This window comes from Astatotilapia calliptera, chromosome 5 (assembly GCF_900246225.1).
Source record: "Astatotilapia calliptera chromosome 5, fAstCal1.2, whole genome shotgun sequence".
Taxonomy (NCBI): Eukaryota; Metazoa; Chordata; class Actinopteri; order Cichliformes; family Cichlidae; genus Astatotilapia; species Astatotilapia calliptera.
In genome coordinates, this window is record NC_039306.1 from 23834909 (window position 1) to 23853551 (window position 18643).

General features: G+C 38.7%; 1 protein-coding gene across 2 annotated transcripts in view; it reads left to right on the forward strand.

Annotated features, from left to right (window-relative positions):
* mdfi (MyoD family inhibitor) overlaps positions 1 to 17706 on the forward strand; it is a 34948-nt gene extending 17242 nt beyond the window's left edge. For both annotated transcript variants that reach the window (XM_026168322.1, XM_026168321.1), the window contains exons 3-5: positions 4133 to 4276; positions 13040 to 13393; positions 13856 to 17706. In XM_026168322.1, coding sequence (XP_026024107.1) covers positions 4133 to 4276; positions 13040 to 13393; positions 13856 to 14109 — 752 coding nt within the window. In that variant the 3' untranslated portion in view covers positions 14110 to 17706. The remainder of the gene's footprint in view (positions 1 to 4132; positions 4277 to 13039; positions 13394 to 13855) is intronic.
* Positions 17707 to 18643: the final 937 nt, after the last annotated feature.

An 18643-nucleotide genomic window follows, 5' to 3' on the forward strand; every position in this document is an offset into this window, starting at 1 on the left:
TGTTGTGTTTATGCTAATCATTACCCTATGGGATCCATATGTTTTTGGTTTAATGGTTAACTGTTTGTTTACAAGGAGACTAAAATTGCTCTGAATCGCCCCTTCAGGGCCACCGACACGTGTACATATACCAAACTACAAACCCACATGAACTTGCAAATACAGAAATATACACAGGTATATAGTCAAGCTTTCACAAACAAATACCCACAAGTGTAAACACATAGTCGTATCTCCTCACCGGCTCTTGATTGGTCTGGTCTGATTTTAATTAGAGGCTCATCTTTCATGGTCCTCAGAACTGGCTCCGAGGTCGAGCGGTTATGTGTTTTGATCCTTATGCCAACGCAAAATTGGTTGATGGCCTGCTTGGATGGCACTGAGGGTTTGTGGGAATGTGTTTCGATCCAACAATCGTGGGTTCGAACATCTACAAAGGGAACGCTTTGACTAGCTAAGTCAAAAGTCCCATACACTTTTAACCCTTGCTACCCCACAGTCAAAAAACAAAGACAAACTGTAGTGAAGGATTCAAGAGTACATAAGATCATATGATCAAACGGCTTGGGGTGCTCCCTTTTTCTGACGTGCCCTGCTTCAGAGTTCAAACCCGATATTGTTTTAAAGTCGATCATTAACAATAACAATTGGAATTTCTTTTGATAAAAGTTTGAACGATAGCATCAGCAAACTCTTTATTTATTTTTCAAAAAATTATATTTATTAACCATAGTTTCATATTCACACTGTTTGTATGTGTCCCATCTGCAACTCACGAATGGAGCCTATCCCACTTTTATTGTTTTTTTTTGTTTTTGTTTTTAAGCCATCATGGGGTTTTTCCAACAGTGTCTGCGGTATTCTGTAGACTTCTGCTGCAAAGTTGTTTTAGTTTTAGCAAATTCTGTATTTCAATTGGATTCTTACTGGGGACTCAAATAAGACTGACTTTTAGTTTTCAGAAGGGTTTTTTTCTGTGCTTTGTGTGACTGTGGTAATTGGCCCCAAAAGCAGTTTCCAAAGAATGAGGAAAAACGAGAAACACAATGACTTGAACTGATAAATGCCCTTTTTAAAAAATAAACTATAATACTGATCTCAATATTTTTAAAAACTTGCCAGCTGTCTAAAGTTATCAGACTCAGTTGTTGCCTACCAGCATATGGTGTCTTATTATTTTTTTACAATCCATTCTCAAACATTTTATCAAATTGATACCAGTTGTGTAGAACAATAGATGATTATATGTTACTTGCAATTTTGAGTGATAGCGTTATCATTGATTATAGGAATATGAAACACAATGTTCAATGACTTTATGATTAGCCTCCTGAAGTTACACATACTGGTTTTTTTTTATTTGCTTCTAATTTACTATTTACTGAGTTTCAGCACTGAGTGTTATTTAAGGAATTTGATAAATATATAAAGGTGGGTTATTGCATGCATAGTACATAGACATGTACTGCTTGCCAGTGATACATGTCGACTACAACACACAGTTACCTCTAAATCAGACATTTGGTGTCAGGACAGCTGTTCTAACTAGTGGTTTTCATATCTGAGCAGACTGATTGAGTCTAATGGACAAAATATGGGTCTTGGAAAAATCGCTTCCACATGGCAGAGATAAAAGTATGTGTGATGAGAGTGAGTGTGAGATGCAGGAAGGTATTATTGGAGTGTACGGTAAGTGTTTTAAGTGTGTTTGTATGGGTGTGAGTTTTGTGTACCGCTATCAAATAGAAGAGAAAAGCAGGAAGTATTTCCCGTCTCCTCAGCTCCTGTTCACATGGTCTCCCACACAAAAATACCCACACATACAAAACGCCCTTGAGAGACACAGATATATACATATGCACAGGTATACAAACACACGCAAACCTTTGCAAGAAAATCACGCAAGGCTTAAAACACTAGGCCTTTTCATCAAGGTTAGCTCAAGTAACATATTTTCATGCTCCATGCTAAAGAGCCCAATGGCCTCAGGGCAAAGCGTCTAAAAACTACATAGGAATGGCGCGAGGAACACAACAAAGAGCCCAAATACTGACGTTCCCCAGACCCATCAACATCCATGGGTTGCAGAACAGGCCGCTGAGGCCACAACCCACAGGACCCAAAGGATCTGCTGCCAATGTCCTGAAAGTGCCAGACACCACAGGACATTTCATGGTTTTAAAGTTGTGGCTGATCAATAGGTTTGTCATTGCAACATTTCCAAAAGACTAATCACCAACAGATCAATGTAAAAAATAAATAAATAAATAAATTCTAACATAAAATAAATCATAATACTTTTGACGGCCTCTTTTTCGTCGTGTATATTATATGGACTTAGTTTTATTTTTGTCAGATGTGACAGACATAGCAGTGCTCATAGTGATCAAGCTATATAGATGTCTGTAGTTAATATTACAATTTATATATTTCAAAGTTTAGTAGCTTTAAATGTGGAATTAGAATGATTATTGCAGAAAGTTTTTCTTTTCTATAAAATTTTTAAAACCTATTTAAGAAAAATAACAGTCTGATATTTTATCTGACCGACAATGCAGAACCCCAAAAACTGTGTTAACAGTAATAAATAATAGGACAAAAGACAAATTAGTGTGTGTGAAAACCAAAAGACATTTGACCTTAAGATTGGCATTAAAATGCAATTATTGCGCAACTCTACAACATTTTTTCAAATGAATAAACATATTTATTCAAGTTGTGAAATCCCATCATGTTGTTTTCATATGTTTAGGTGGAACAGCTAACAGTATCGTAGCCTAGACCTAATTTTAATCATGCATGTTACTAGAAATGACATCTTAAGAAATGCAAATGTCATTGCTTCTCAGTTTAGTAATTACATTTACTGTCATGTGCATTGATTTGTATTTTGATTTTTTTTCATTTAGCTAAATCACCCAATGATTTGCTTGCTGCTGTTTATGACTTCACCTTGATAACTATATCTTTTCTCCTTCTCGTCCTACTGCACAGCTATCAGTAAATTGCAGCATATATTGGAAAAACCTATCTCACGACCATCTATGTATACTCTAAAAAATTACACAGCTCTTGCAAAAAATTATTTTTTGTTTGTTTGGGTTGTCTTTCTTGTTTTGTATAATTACTCAGTTTGCTTAAAGCCTGTGGCTTGCTTATTTATTTGAATATTACATTTATACGGTCTTTACTGGACAGACTGTATAAAAGTTCAGCCATAAAAATGAGAATGGATCCATAGAATTATGCCAGAAATGCACAGGAATGTATCTGCGTCAAAAGGGAATGTGAACCCGAGAAGCTGGGGACAGGAAAGAGAGAACAGATAGAGGAGTGAGGGAGAGTGGATAGAGTAAATAAACAGAGCCGGGAAGTGTTGAGTCCATGCACAGGACGTGGTTTGGTTTGTATGTGTGTACGTGTATGTGTGTGTTTATCAAGCCCAGCTGGCTCCCATTTGCCCAGGAATGAGTCTTCACCTCTCAGAGGCCTGCCTCACTTTGAAGGCCTCTGTGTTTTGTGTGTGTATGGTGTGCATATGAGTGCATGTGTGTGTTTGTATAATAACAGCTTCATTAGAGGACTGCATGGTACCTTTGAACATATAAAACACCCAGACATGTATTTACTGCATATATATTGTGTGCATGCACTCTTATGTGTTCAACAGACACTGGCTTGCAAAAAGAGACATGCACACACATATAGACCCACAAAGATTTCAGGTTTCACAAGCATACACATGGACCCCTAAACAGTCACAAGGGTTTGGATTTAACTACTTCCAGATGCAAGTTTAGGACAGAGAGAGCACACACCAACACATAGACAAAATCTTTTGCTTTGTTGAAGTCAGCAGAACTACTCTGTTAAAATTAATTAGGTGCTGGTGGATGGGAAATGACAACAGAGTAGGCAAGTTTACCACAAGTGGGGAAACAGCTTGCTGGTTATTTTTGATAATAGGAAACAAAACTGGGAATCTGTTCAAGCATAAACATTCATACATTCATAAAAGTCCACCCAGCTACTCAGCACATAACATACAGTAAATCTAAAACACTGAGATCTGTTTTTAGACGTTTTCTTTAACTTGTTCGTGTGTGTGTCTGTGTACCTGTGTGTTTTGCAGATGTGGCCCACACCTACACTGAGCCCCTCATATTGAGGTTAAATGGCACCCCGGAACGGTTGCAAGGCGATGATGGCGACAACTGCAGCTCCGGCACCAGCCATCCAGATTTGGCGCTTACAGCACCTTACAAGAGTATCACATGTGAGTAAAGCACCCTCACAAACACACATGCATACACATTCACACATCGGGACACACTCGCACACTTGAGAGACCAGTGAGACTTTTTTTCCATTACTGATCACTGGTTTGATGAGTCACATTGTCCTGACCTTTAACAAACACATTTGCACACCCTCAAGAAATAGGTCAGGTAATCATACACGCAGACAGAAATATCTACATCCACATCTGTCAGCTAAGTAGGTTAGCTTTCTGATTTTTTTTCCCAATACAACCAAGTGTGCACCCAAGTCTGAACACTCAAAATGAAACACCTTTTACTCTTTTCTTTCACTTTCCTACATTTTAATCCTTCCCCAGGTTTGTTAGAATATCACCGTAATAAAAATAGTCGCATGACAGCAACTTTTCTTAAGTTAGTTTTTCTTCTTCTTCTTTTTTTAGGTTTTTATTATTATTAATATTCAACTTTGAGTTAGTCAAAACAAGAGGAGTCAAATCACATAGATTTCATGTAATTCTGTAATCACCTGCTCTGTAGCCCCAGCTGTCACCATCTTTGGGTTTTTTTTAAAGGCCTAAAAAGCAAGGAGGGAATTTGACTGATACACATGGTCAAATCCACATGTTTAGTAGCATCTTGTGAATCGTAATGTAGCTACACTGCATTACGAACAAGCCCTGCATCTGGTTTGCTCAAATGGGGATTATAATAAACAAAATGAAAATCATGTTTTTTACAGATGATGTTAAACACAATAAACGTTTCAAGAAAGTGTTTACAGAGGTCATAAATCAAGTTAGCAGCAAACAAATTTTCTCAAAGACATCTATGCAGTGAGACTTCTTCTTCCAAACAGAAGAGACTCCCGCTACTGGCCATTAGAAAGAGGGCAAGTACATCTGCATTAGCCCAAGTTTTTGGTAGCAGAAGCTGACTTAATCTTTCATATTCCCTCTATAGGTACAGCTTATTTGTTGCCTCTCCCCACTAAACTCATCCATGATGCACAGAGCAGGCCCATGGCATAGAGATCATTATATAGTGAAGGTGGATATTGGAAATTACACTGTTCTAGCAGCAATTCAAATACATTGTAAAAGCACATATATTACTATAGTACACAACAAGCTAAATATATATACACAAAATTAAAAGGTAATGCGACGGAGTATGCTTTGTTACCACCTCAGTGTCATACAAATTTCTTTTTTTTCCCCCAACTTAATGCACCTCTTCACTTTTCACTTACATTCTAAGCTGGTGGATTGATTTAAATTTCTTTTTCTTTATTTTTTTATTTGTCTTGTCGCAATAGTCTGCACTAATAGCTTAAAATTGCTTGCAATGATTGTTGTGGTGTGTGTGCATGATACACACAATGATAGGGAATGATCAGATAATGTCATGCTACTTGCTATGCTGGTTTGAGAGAGACAACAAATGCAACATGGCATGCAAAGACTCTTCTTTAACAACTATCCTGATCTCGCCCAAGGCATCAAAACGATCCTGCAATGACTCATCTCTTTTGTTGTATTTTGAGGAAACATAACCAGTCTCACTGTGCTACAGGTCGCATATCTTCATGAATCACACTTAAGTTTTGAAATGAGTCACCTGAGCCTGTCTGAGTTAAGCGTACTTGGATGAGATTAAAAGAAGCCAGTGTTTCGGCTTCTTTGGATTTATAACTTGGTCAACAAAAACACATTTAAGAGTAGGTGCAACTGCATGCAAAGTTAATGAAATGTGGCAATTAGAGACAAATTCACATATGGCATTCTTCCACCATTTATCCATTTGCTTGCTCGAGCTGTCATCCTCATCATCTTTAGTTTAGGCTTGTGGGACAAGATTTAAGTTGGAGGGTACATAAAATTTAAAAATAAACAAAATAAATATTCTCATATTCCTATATCAGTTCTCATCCAGGAAAATAGATTTAACAACACAACATACTGTTTGGGATTATGGTAGATTTGAATCGTTTTAAAAAAAAGTCAGTGTGATTTATTTGTCTGTTTTATTATTGCTGCAATGCAAATCCAGATTTCAGTTTTAATGTCTTTGTTGGTGCTGTTTAATTCGACCCGTGAAACAGGTCTACTGATGCCAGTAACATTTTTCACTGCTGTAAAATAAAATACCTATTTGGCAATAGCACTGAAGAAAGAAAATTGCAAGAGGAGAGGTTATTGTGTTTGCTTTATTTACGCCCTTCAAGTCTAAACTACTGCCTAACCTCTCCAGCTGTCCAGTCATCACATTCTACACTGGGTGTATGCACAGCCCTCAGTATCAATTTGCTCATTTGCTGGTGACTAGTAGCACAACACCTAACAATTCTCTATACAAAGTCACACAGTTAGCACCAAAACCCATTTTCCTCCCTCCTATTACTAGTCTAGTGATTTTCTGTCTGCACAAAGGAGCTGCTTTTACTTTCCATGCTGTGCAGTAGCTCAAACTCTCTGTGTCAAAGCCAAAGATTGCACAATTTTGCTGTCATTACCAAATGGCATTTATTTTTATTGCCTTTACTCTGTTTTGAAATTACAACATTCTCGGCTTAACTTCTAAACTATTTCTAATATGTTATATGTTATTAGGTCAAATTTCACAGTAAAAACACTCCCAAATGTACCTAAAAAGCATGAGTCTCAATTTGTCTAAAGAAAAGAATGGTGATGAGTGAAAGTGTGATGAATGAAAGGAGGAATTCGGGGGTGAGAAGGTGGGGGTTGAGCATAGTCAGAAAACTCTGAGCGCATTTCCTGGAATCCAGGGCCAATATCTGTGACAAACACGAACACACAATGCTGTCTCATTCTACTTTTCTAACTATATAAAGAGTATTTCAGATTTCAGGCAGGAAACCTATAAGTAGGTTAACAGAGTTTGTTTTGAACTGAGTAGGTGTGTGAATGTCTGCTGTCTTGGACTATTTTTTGCCTCTACCTGTCCTGTCTGCTGTGTGCGTCTATTTTCAGACCTGAACTGGAAGCCCTAGAAGTTTGTCTGCCTTTTCCTGTCTCTTTCCTTCTGCTTTATTTGCCAGTAAAAACCGTGAAACCCACCAGCTCCATTTGCTGCACAGAGTGAGTTATGTAACTATAGTGGGCTTAAACAAAATCTGCTTCCATGGACTCGTCCTCATTGCCTTCATCCATAGCTTTCTCCATTTAAAACTTACACAATCACACAATGACCACAAAGGAAACAATACTAGTTTCTAAACTTTATCCCTCACTCAGGTGAATACTGACAGCTTATGTCTGCTTGCCTGCATAATTATACGTCTGAGGGCCTCTATCAGTATGAATGCAGTTTAAATATGGTCTGCAAACAGTCAATCAATCATCTGTGTATCTGGCTTCATAATGAGCATGTAGACCTCATAAAGTAGCTGTGACTCAGGTCTGTGGTGAGATCATGGCTGTGTGACATCTGCGTATATGTCTGCGTGTGCATCAGAGTGTTTGGGAGCGACGGCGTGAAGAAACAGAAGCATAAACAGAAAAATCCACAGCTCGTATGTTCTGTCTCCCGGTGATGACATCACAGTTTCATTATGTGTCTGGCCCTGGGCAAGCCGGCTGAGAACAAAGTGCCAAGAGATCTGCAGACATATCTGAGTGTGTTATGGTTTAAGTGGAACAGACACACACACACACCTTCCCAAGCTCCCTCAGACACACACTTCAGTCACTGATGTCATGAAACACCACTGTCTTTGACGTCATGGTCACAGCAGGACACACGTGTTCACAGCTGTTCCTGCTTACACTCACTGGTACTGGAAACAATAAAACGCGTAGCCTAATCAGCGACACAACTGAAGAAATATTTCTCATACTTCCATTTCCTTATCTTTATTATTTTGCAGCATCTTCACTGTATGAGATGAATGTATATGAGAAAAAAGGCGACCCAGAGCAGAGCTGTTTGTTATTATCTTGTCATCAAAGGGGAGGAGTGTGCAACCTGTTGTTGTCGGGAAATCTAACGTTGCTTTTAATTAAAGACCAGTCACTGGGCTCAAACTGTTTTCCCTCTCTGTTTTCGTGACTAGATTCTCTTTCACCTTACCCTTTCTTTGCCATCTCTTTTTAGTCATTTGTAAATATGCACATAGCATGGTGACAAGGTGAAGGATGGCGATTCAGTTATGAGATGTCACAGGGGTCATGTGTCAACAAAGTGTTTGGCTGGTAACTCAGGTCAAGTAATTAATGCTGTTGTGTATTATATTATACTTGCATGTTGACTGGCTTTGGTTTCAAATTCAGACCTAGCCTCCTTCTTGAATTTGTGATTTGCACACTGTGTTGTCTGTTGAAAAACACACAAATGAGGCAAATGTTGCATTTGTTTCCAAATGTCATATTTCATCTTTCAGTGCAAAAATGCAATATAGAACTGTACTTGGCAAGTTGCAAGTCAGACTTTGTTGTTGTTTTTTGTAGTATAGAAAAGCTTCTGCAAATATGTGCAGACACAAAGTCAACTTGTAATCATTTAGCTTTGTGAGAGATTGTTTTGATCTTGCGCTGGCTTTCCTAAATACTTAGAGGTGTAGAGCGTTTTAATTAGTTGCCACAGTGTGCGTTTTGTGAAAATTGCACCCCATAATTCAGCAGCTTGTACAACCACCTCCAACAACAATAACTTGAAGTAATCACTTTCTGTGTGACTACCAGTGTCTCACATTGTTGTGGAGGAATTTTGAAACACTCTTTACAACGTTGCTACAGTTCAGTGAGATTTCCGGGCATTCATTTATGCACAGCTCTCTTGGGTTTAAGTCTGGACTTTGACTAGGCAATTGCAACACCTTGATTCTTTTCTTTTTCAGCCATTTTGCTGTAGTTTTGTTGATGTGCTTGGAATCATTGTCCTGCTACATGACCCGATTTAAGCCAAGCTTTAGCTTTCTGAAATTTGACCTCACATTTGACTCTACATTATTTTGATAAACAGACGATTTTATGGTCAACTCATTGAGTCAAAATGTCCAGATCCTGTGGCTGCAGAACAGCCCAAATCATAACCCCTCCACCACCGTGCTTGACGGGTGATGTGAGGTGATTACACTGATATGCTGTGTTTGGTTTTCACCAAATGTGGTGCTGTGCATTATGGCCAAACATTTTCACTTTGGTTTTTCTCTGCCCTTGAATCTTCTTTTACCCTGACAACCTTTTAATACAAACCAAACTTGTTCAGTCTTCTTCTAATTGCACTGTCACTGACGTCAACAGCTGCCAAAACTTTCAGAGAGGCGCTCACTTTTTGCAGATGATCACTTAGCACACGGTTGCTACTTACACTCTTAATCTCTTCATATATTCCTAATAGTAAGAGTGTACTTAGTTTTTTACATGATTTCATAGAATGCTTTGTTTTTCAAATGCTTGTAAGAAGCTAAGTTAAGCAAACCAGACTCCTCCATTTGATAGCTTAGCTAGCACTTACAGTAAGAAGTAATTGGTTGCTTGCAAAAATATATTTTCAGAATTGTTTTTTCAACACTGGTTTTAACATAACTGCAAGAAATCTTTAAATCTGTCTCTTGCAGAAATTTGGTTTCTGTGATGCTGTGTTCAAATCTAATTTTATGAATAGTAGCAACAACACTATAAGAAATCCATCAAAGTTTTCAGGCTTATCCACAGTAATTTAAACAACCATACTTATAGTAACAGCGACAACGCCTCAGAATGGTTTGTACAGTATATTCCAGTTATGGGTGAATTTAGTGACAATATTTTAAAACTGCATGGATACAAGGATAAAATGATAAGTTTCAAGATTCTTAAGAACAAATATTTTGTTATTTAAAATGACAGCAGTTTGAACCTTGTGGCCAAAACTGAGTCACACTTTTATCCTGCACACACCTCATGTTGAGTCACCATTCTTGTGCCTCTGACTGAACTCTGCTCTCACATTACTTTTCACCATAGTGAGTGGGTGCAACTAAACAAGCCTCATTAACACTGTAATGCTGGTTACAGCTCTGTATAGCAGCCAAAAATGTGGGGAAGTCTCATTGAAAACTGTTTTAAATAGCACTTTACAACACTCGCTTATCATTTTCCAATTCTCATAGTTTTAGTACTTCGCACTTATTGGCCAGCTTTTTAAAAACAATCAAACTATGAAGGAAAAAAAAACTCAGAGGGAATATGGGAGCTGGGGGACATTACATGCACTTTGTTTTCAAATGCACAGACACAGATGATGAGAAACTGATTTGTTTCCATGTATGTTATGCAGTACAGATCATTCTGGATTTTCATAATTAAATGCATACATATAGATGTTTACTGGGGAAAAACCTGAAGCAATCCAAATTTACTGTTTTCATTTAGAATATAAAGTTTAACGTTCACAGTTATCAGAAAATACTCTGACATCTAGATTACTCTGCTAAGCTTGTTGGCTTAATAGTGCACAAAAGCTTGCATATAGATTTAGGAGTCAGGAGGCTCATCCTGCATGCATCTTTTCTTCACGTGCTGTTAAGGCTGTATTCGGGTTAAGTATTTAGTTTGATTAGAAATGTTATAGTTTTACAGGACACAGTGGGACAGAGCAGCTAGAACAGAGACAGACAGAATTCACAGTCGCTGTGTTTATGTAGCTGAGAACCGCCAGGACAGGAGGAAGAGGTGGAGGGTGTGTAAATGGCAGCGTGCTGCTGCATTCATCCGAGGGTGACTCATACTCGGCACCGATAGACCTGCGCATGCACATTTCATACTAGAGGTTGCAGGACCCCCAGTGGCCAACGCAGCTGTGTACGTGCCATACATGCACACACTGTGGTTTCCCAGTCTCATCATGTTAATCCCGCAATCATTTGGCTCTTTATTTGCTGTTATTTTTAACCAGCTCCCAGCTCCCTCTAAAGCTGAATCATTGTGTTTATGTGTCACACCCATGCATCCTCCTGGTCCAAAAATGTACAAGCAGCGACCTATTTTATTTTCACTTCATCTTTCTAACTAACTTTCTTGATCACAGACAAAGAGACCTTGTTTTTTTTCTGTGTGTGTTCATGAGTGTGTGTTCACACGTGTTCTTGTATGCATATATGTGTGTATGAGCCTAACCTCAAGCTCTGTTTGGAGACAGTCCTCACTCCACGTCCCTCTCTCTGCCAAATCCACCTATGTACTTTGTTCGCACAGGCACACTCACGCACCACAAACTCACAGGACATATGATTTTCTCAGAAACTAAAGAGGAAAGTGAAAAACTGTGCACAGTACCGCTACAGTTTGACTAACCCCCTTCTTCGCTTTCCAACATAAATTCTGCTAGGGTCAGAGTGTTACAATAGAGTATTGTGCAAAAAGGCTAAAAGTGAGTGACAATACGCAGAGAGTGTAAGGGAGAAGGGGTGAACACAGAGGGCAGTACGAATTTCTCACACAAAAGGGAAAAGAAGAAAAAAAAGAGAATAACATGGAAGACTTTTGACATACTTTAGAGAAGAAAGTATGGCTTCCTCATACTGGCCCTGCACATGCGATCATGTCAACAGACTTGTGCACGTACATATTCACATACTCTGGGCCTGCAGTCTGCCAAACATCTGGAGCAAAGTTATAAAAACGCTGAATGACAGAATCTTTAATAACACAGATTGGTTTTGTGACCACAGCCACCAGCCAATCATAACATGCCTAGTTGGGTTATCTGTCTCTGAGTGCTTATCGAACACACAGTTTCCATGTTCCAGACATGTCTCATAGTTACAGATCACTCTGTGTGTGTGTGTGTGTGTGTGTGTGTGTGTGTGTGTGTGTGTGTGTGTGTGTGTGTGTGTGTGTGTGTGTGTGTGTGTGTGTGTGTGTGTGTGTTAGACTTTTCTTTGGTCTTTTACGCCACATTCATTCTTACCACACCTTTTCACTGCACATGGTTTTAGGTAAGGAAGAACTGTAGAGCTATATCTATAGAATCGTATTAAATACTAACATGATTTATTCTTTTTTTAAACAGGCTTCCATAATTTCATTTTCAGAGTATGTGTGCTTGCTTTGGCAGTGAAACTGAGCTTTTCTGCCCCTCTACTTTCTAGCTGAATTGTTAATACTCCATAACACTTGGTGGTAAAATATACAAATTACTGAGCAAAATTTAACACTTGTGAATAATGCTTGAGCGTTTTAGGTACGGTTTATCTTGGAACAAAAGTATGTTTGCAGAAAATATCACATGGAGGTGTTTCTACCTAGAGACAAACTCCTCTCTTTGTCTGTCAAACTCTTCATTCTTTCTTTCTAGTTGTGAAAGAGTCTAGACAAGTAAGTTCAGGGTTCAGCTCAGTAAATACATAGTGCTTCCCATGAGCAGTTTCCTTTAGGGTGGACTCTGTAATTGGACTCAATTTCCCGAAACCTCCCTCTCGATGACACCGCATCTGCCCGGACATTAAGACAAGTCTCAGAGCTTCACACAGAACAGGTTCATTACACACAAAAGACTCCTCACAACCAACAGATAATATAAATAGTTCCATCCCGTTTGTATAAATGCTGTAAAATTTTATGGATTTTTTTCTGAAGTTTTTAGATTTGATCCTTGTTAGGTGAAGTATGAAATGAAGATCAATGTTTCTTTGTCCAGCCAAATGATTGAGCACATAAAATCATAAGTACAGCAACACTGATCTTTACTGAACTGCACTGATTTGAAATGATATTCATTTAAAATAAAGTTTATGTGAGCCTGCTGTTAATGGATATACTTTTGTTAATCCCTAGCTCAACCGGCAGCCAGATCCACGCCCATCCACCACACCCAGCCATGTCGGTCACAGCCCAGCAGCCAGATACGCAGTGAAGCCAAGAACCACGCACACACACGCTCCCCTCACACGCACTGTCCGAATCACACGCACACACCTCACACGCATGTACTCCAGTCCAACGGGGTCAGGAATCCTAAGCTGGGCTCCCTACCGAGAGGCGGCTCATCCACCTCCTCATCTTCTTCAGCGGGACCCAAACACACCAAGAAATTGCGGTCCAACCCTTCCATCAACTCACAGAGCAGCAAGAGAAGCAAGAGCAGCTCCAAGAGCAACAGCTCCCAGATTCCCACAGAGGCACAGGACGGTGAGATACCGATGCTGACACAAAGACTGGAGCAGGAGGAGAGGGAGGGAGTGATAGCAAAGTTCACTTTTGCTTTGTTTTTTCCCCCAATTGGCCGTTCATAATAGAAGAGCAGACTTGTGTTTTCCCCTAGCATATTTTCCCTGTGGCAATACATTTTAACTAAAAAAGTCATCAAAAAAGGTAATTGATTGAGTTCAGTACTTCTCACCTATTATAATCTGTAATGTAAATTGCATGTATAAATGTTAACCTGCTGTATATGGCAGCTGAAAATGGATTAATCAAAATCGAAAGGAGAACAAACTTCAGGCTGGAAAATGTCAGAATTTGTTAACCTTGTCACTCTAATAACTCCCAATCGGCAGTCCTCCATTAAGATCCAGGTTTATCTCACATCACTTCGGTTTTTGAAGTTGGCTTAGCTGACGAAACTCTTTCTGTGTGTCTCTTTCCCTCTAGACTGCTGTGTTCACTGTATTTTGGCGTGTCTCTTTTGTGAGTTTCTAACCCTGTGCAACATTATGCTGGACTGTGCCACATGCGGCTCCTGTGTGGGAGAGGACTCGTGTTTCTGCTGCTGCTGCATCACCGAGGAATGTGGCGACTGTGACCTGCCCTGTGATATGGACTGTGGGATCATTGACGCCTGCTGTGAGTCTGCAGACTGCCTGGAGATCTGCATGGAGTGCTGCAGCCTTTGCTTCTCTTCCTGAGGCCCTTAGCCAACGCAACATATCTGCTATGCATTTTTACAAAGCCCAGGAGCAAGTTCGAGCAGCGTCTTGTCAGATATAAGAAGTGCTACACCCAGTCGCTGTTCCCTGGACATTGCGGTTCATACTGTATTGGCTGGTCTTGTAGGCTCCGCAAAATGTCCAATGTTTCCTACAGGCGAAAGATTGTGACCTAATGCTGAAATCGGTCACCGGTGATTTATTCTTTCCTTTACTGATCACGCAATGACACAGTAAACTTCACTTCGTTGTCTTTGCTGTTGGGTCATTGCTACACAGCTGGGTGAATGGTGTGGACTGAATTGTAGTTGTGGTCTATGAGCGTATGCCAGGCTATGCAGACTCTGGACCCTCATGGAACAAGCCATTATTACAATGGAGCCCCTTGTGCCGTCTGAATGACTGGAGTTCTCCAAGCATGAAAAATGACCTCTAAAGGCAAATGAGAAAATGGCTCAATTTAACCGGATTTTAGTGTTTCTGTAGATAAGAGCAGCAGCATAATGGGAAAATGGATGCTCAGATCTCAGTAGAAACGCAGTCTGTCCTTCTGTCCTTTCCAAGGTTAAAGTCTGGTAGTTTGATTGCGTACATTGGCCTTTGTGACACACACACACAGTCAAACGTTGAATCCAGCCCTGTCTTTGTCCTTGTTACATTGTACAAAACAGAGAAAACATAAATGGTGGCTTGTGGCAATATTAGTGACTTTTTTTTGTTAATATGCATCTTTCTCTGACTGACCTATTGTGAAAAGAGATCATCATAAGATTGTTGTGCTTCAGCCTAGATTTGAGTCCTGTTAAATCAGTACTGTACGGAACAGACATCACAGAGCGAATGGTTGATAGCATTTGCAGTAGTCTTTTTTTTTAATATGTGAAAATTCATTTAATATTTTGCATCTTGTTTACTTTTACATTTTATTTTAGGGGCTTTGACTGTATTCAATGAATTCTCGCTCATCTGGTGAAGGACTGGAAGGCATCATCTCCTTTTTAATACGTTTCATTTTTCCTCCGTCGTTCATGCTATGTGAACAAATGGCCTCGGCTTAGCTTAAGGCCTGAATTTTCAAGTAGTTTCTTTGCCTTTACCAAATCTCTATTAATCCTTGTTTTGTAGATTTTAGTTAAGATATTTGCATCTCTCCTCTAATGTGAAAATCACATTTCTGTGTTATCGGGTTTTGCCGGGCTCTCTGTAAGGCAGACATTGCTCAACATCTAATTTAATTCCTTGAGTGAAAATCTCAAGACATTATGCTAAGTTAGATCCATGTGCTCGTAGTATGAATGGTACACTTTTGATAGCAGGCCTGCACTCTCGTGCGCTCCGGCGCATACCTTCTTCAACTCAATACCTCTTGAGATGTCATCTAGATCTGTTGTGCATTTTATAATTACTTGATACAAATCTCTCTTTTCTCTGATGAAATACTGTTAGAGAAATCCTTTTTTTTTTAATAGTTTACTGTTACTGGAACTCAGTTTCTTGACCTATAATTACATGTAAATAGAAGTGCTAATGTGCCTGGCTAATGTGGCTGTGTTTGATTAAACCCTATTTTAAGGGTTGCAATCTCACACTGATGATGAAAACACACTACAGTTTAAATCAACTTCCTGACAGCAAAGTAAAAAATTCTGAAGCCAGCAAATATTACTCAAGAGGAGTGCCTGATTTTGACATCAGTGTTCAGCTGACTAAATTTTCAGTGACATTGTGAAGAAGGGCTGAAATGTTTTAACTCCTTACCCCTTGAAACCTTACTAGTAGTAATCTTTGAAGCTCTTTTCTTAACTGAGCGGCTTCTCTCATATTTCAGGTCTGCTTGTAGAACAAGATGACTGCATTCGCATCATATCGTAGTCAGGGTGGTCTCTGCCTGTGTAGCTACCCTTGGAAAAACCCAGAAACTATTCTAATGGTCATCAAACTACGTCTTTATTGATATATACTAAGGTGTCAAAACTTGTCATTAAGGGTACATGGGAGGTCTTTAAATGTTGCTTTTATAATGTTCAAGCAGTACATATACGTTTTATGATGAAGATTTCTGTTGTTCCATGGAAGAAAATGGGGGCATATATAACAACTAAAATAAAACAAAAAAATCTTTAATAGCATCAGCAGCCACCCAGAATTGCAGAATTAGAATTAGAGAATTAGAGATGCAATTGGTGCATCTCTAATTAATACCTGACTGGACATATCATTCAAATTTAGGGACATTCTGATTAACTGATGCAAAGAGCCCTGGAAAACATGCCATTATTAAAGTACAGAGAGGTTTATGAAGGGAGAACTAATTATCCAAGGTTATAGCATGTGTAGAAGTGATAACAATATTATTTCTTTTTATTTACAAAATATTCCAAGTGGATATTCATATAATGGTGCTTCATCTAGGGATCTACTTCTGTGTCACCAGACTAAACCAAATATCTCTGGTGTGTGCAAAGTTAACATTTCCTTCACAACACTGGTTCGTTAACAATGGAGAATAAATAATAAAAATAGTTTTGTACCACTGGAATAGATTTCATTTATGTGCCTGCATTGCTACAGAGTCAACAAATATAATAGTACCACCAGACTCTATTGTTAAAAAGTGAAGGGCTATTCTATGTAGAGCCTAGCCAGTATGAGATTTTAAAGCTCGATATTGATATTTCGTGACGTAAAAAGCTGATATTCCGATATATCGGCCCATATCGTTTTTTCTTCCATGCACACAAAACAGGATTTCCTTAACATCTGTTATATGTAGCTATTTATTCGCTCGTTTACGATTTTCCAGACTCTGCTGGTTGTTGTGTTTGTTCCAAACACGTGTTGCAAACACATAAGTTGCAGAGTGCCCTCTAGTGGACATCGTCAACACCCATGATTTAAGGGTGTTTCTCCCATGTCTTTAGTTTTTTTTTAATTATCCTTTATCAACTGCTATAAATGACAACAGCCATAGGTTAGCAAATCACTATTACTGGCAAGTAATATCCATTCTGCCAGTTAGTTTACCTTACTATCATGCAATCTACTTGGCTAAGATGTGTAAAATTATGAATACGTAGTTTCATGTTTCCTACCATCAAATTTTATGCCTTGAACAAAGACAACCCATTTGAAATGCTTTTTCTAATCATTTATGGTTTATCAAAATCCCAGACTATAAGTTTCAAGGCTCTTAGCACTCTGCTGCAGTTTCTCCCTGAGCTCAGACTCCAGTGTAAAGCAGGCAATCTTTTAGGCCTTTAAAACCAGGATTCATTCAGTGTGGGAAACTCACTGAACTTGCTTGTTGCGTTTAACTTATTTTATGTAACTTAAATTCTCCAACAAAGGCTTTTTTACTCTGTTAACATTTGCCACTATCTTGTGAGTTCTACATTTTTCCAAAAGTAGCTTCACTTAAGCTTTTCAGAAAATAAAACATAATTGTGAACTATAAACGCTCAGGAAGAAGGTGCAGCTTGTTTGAATCCAGGTTGTACTATGCAGAAAAAATCAGGTTAATGTCTGCGTTGAAAAACAAAAAAAAATTGTACAGTTCAGTTAAATTTCTTTAAATATATTTTATGATTCAGTCATTTCATATTATTTTGTTTTGTTTCCCAGCTTATAGAACATGGATATGGTCTGGAGGTACTGAAAATGCTGTTTACTTGGTCTGGTGATGGAGAGCACTCTCTGTCTGGACGTTGAAAGTTCCTAGATGAGCGCCAGTTTTGCACTTAGATCAATCTCTAGAACATAGAGATGGTTTTGAGATGTGGATCTGATGTGTTTATATCAAACAGTTCATCATCTCATTTCAAATATTTCCCTTGTATTCAGAGAAGCTATTATGGTAATACTGGAAGAAAACAAGTTTGCTTTTAGTGATTTTCATACTCAGTATTATTGTTTTGGGGTTTTTTTTACTCACATTGACCAAAGAAATGTCTGTTGGCTTTTATGGCTTTTTTATCTTATTATGGGAATGGAATAGAATTGAATTTCCAAATTGAATTTAAGGGCTGGCCATCTCTGTTAATAGTATGAAAGTTATCCATATCCCAGCTTAAATGTTAGTAGATTGTAGTCCACTATAATGTTGTTTTGTTTACATTTTTCCCATGTAATGTCTATTTGAGTTGCTATTCTGAACGTTGCCTTAACTTTTTGTTTAATACTGAATAAACAATGTGAACTCCACACATCTGCCATTCATTCTTCATGTGAACACACTGTGGGATTATGAGGGTGATGATTTGCACTGTTGCCTCACAGCAAGAAGGTTCTGGTTTCAAACCTGCTTGCAGCCTGGGTGTGTTTGTTATGTTAACATTAAAAAAATGCTGGTTCATAATCTGAGTAGTTTTGAAAAACAAAAATTCAATATCCAGTCAAGTTGTATTCTTCCCATTCGGACTGCAAGGCACACTAGTTTCCCTCATCAGCCTACATTATACTTGACGGTGTCCAGCTGTTCATTTGTGTTCAGATTCCATTCAGCTTACAGTCCTGT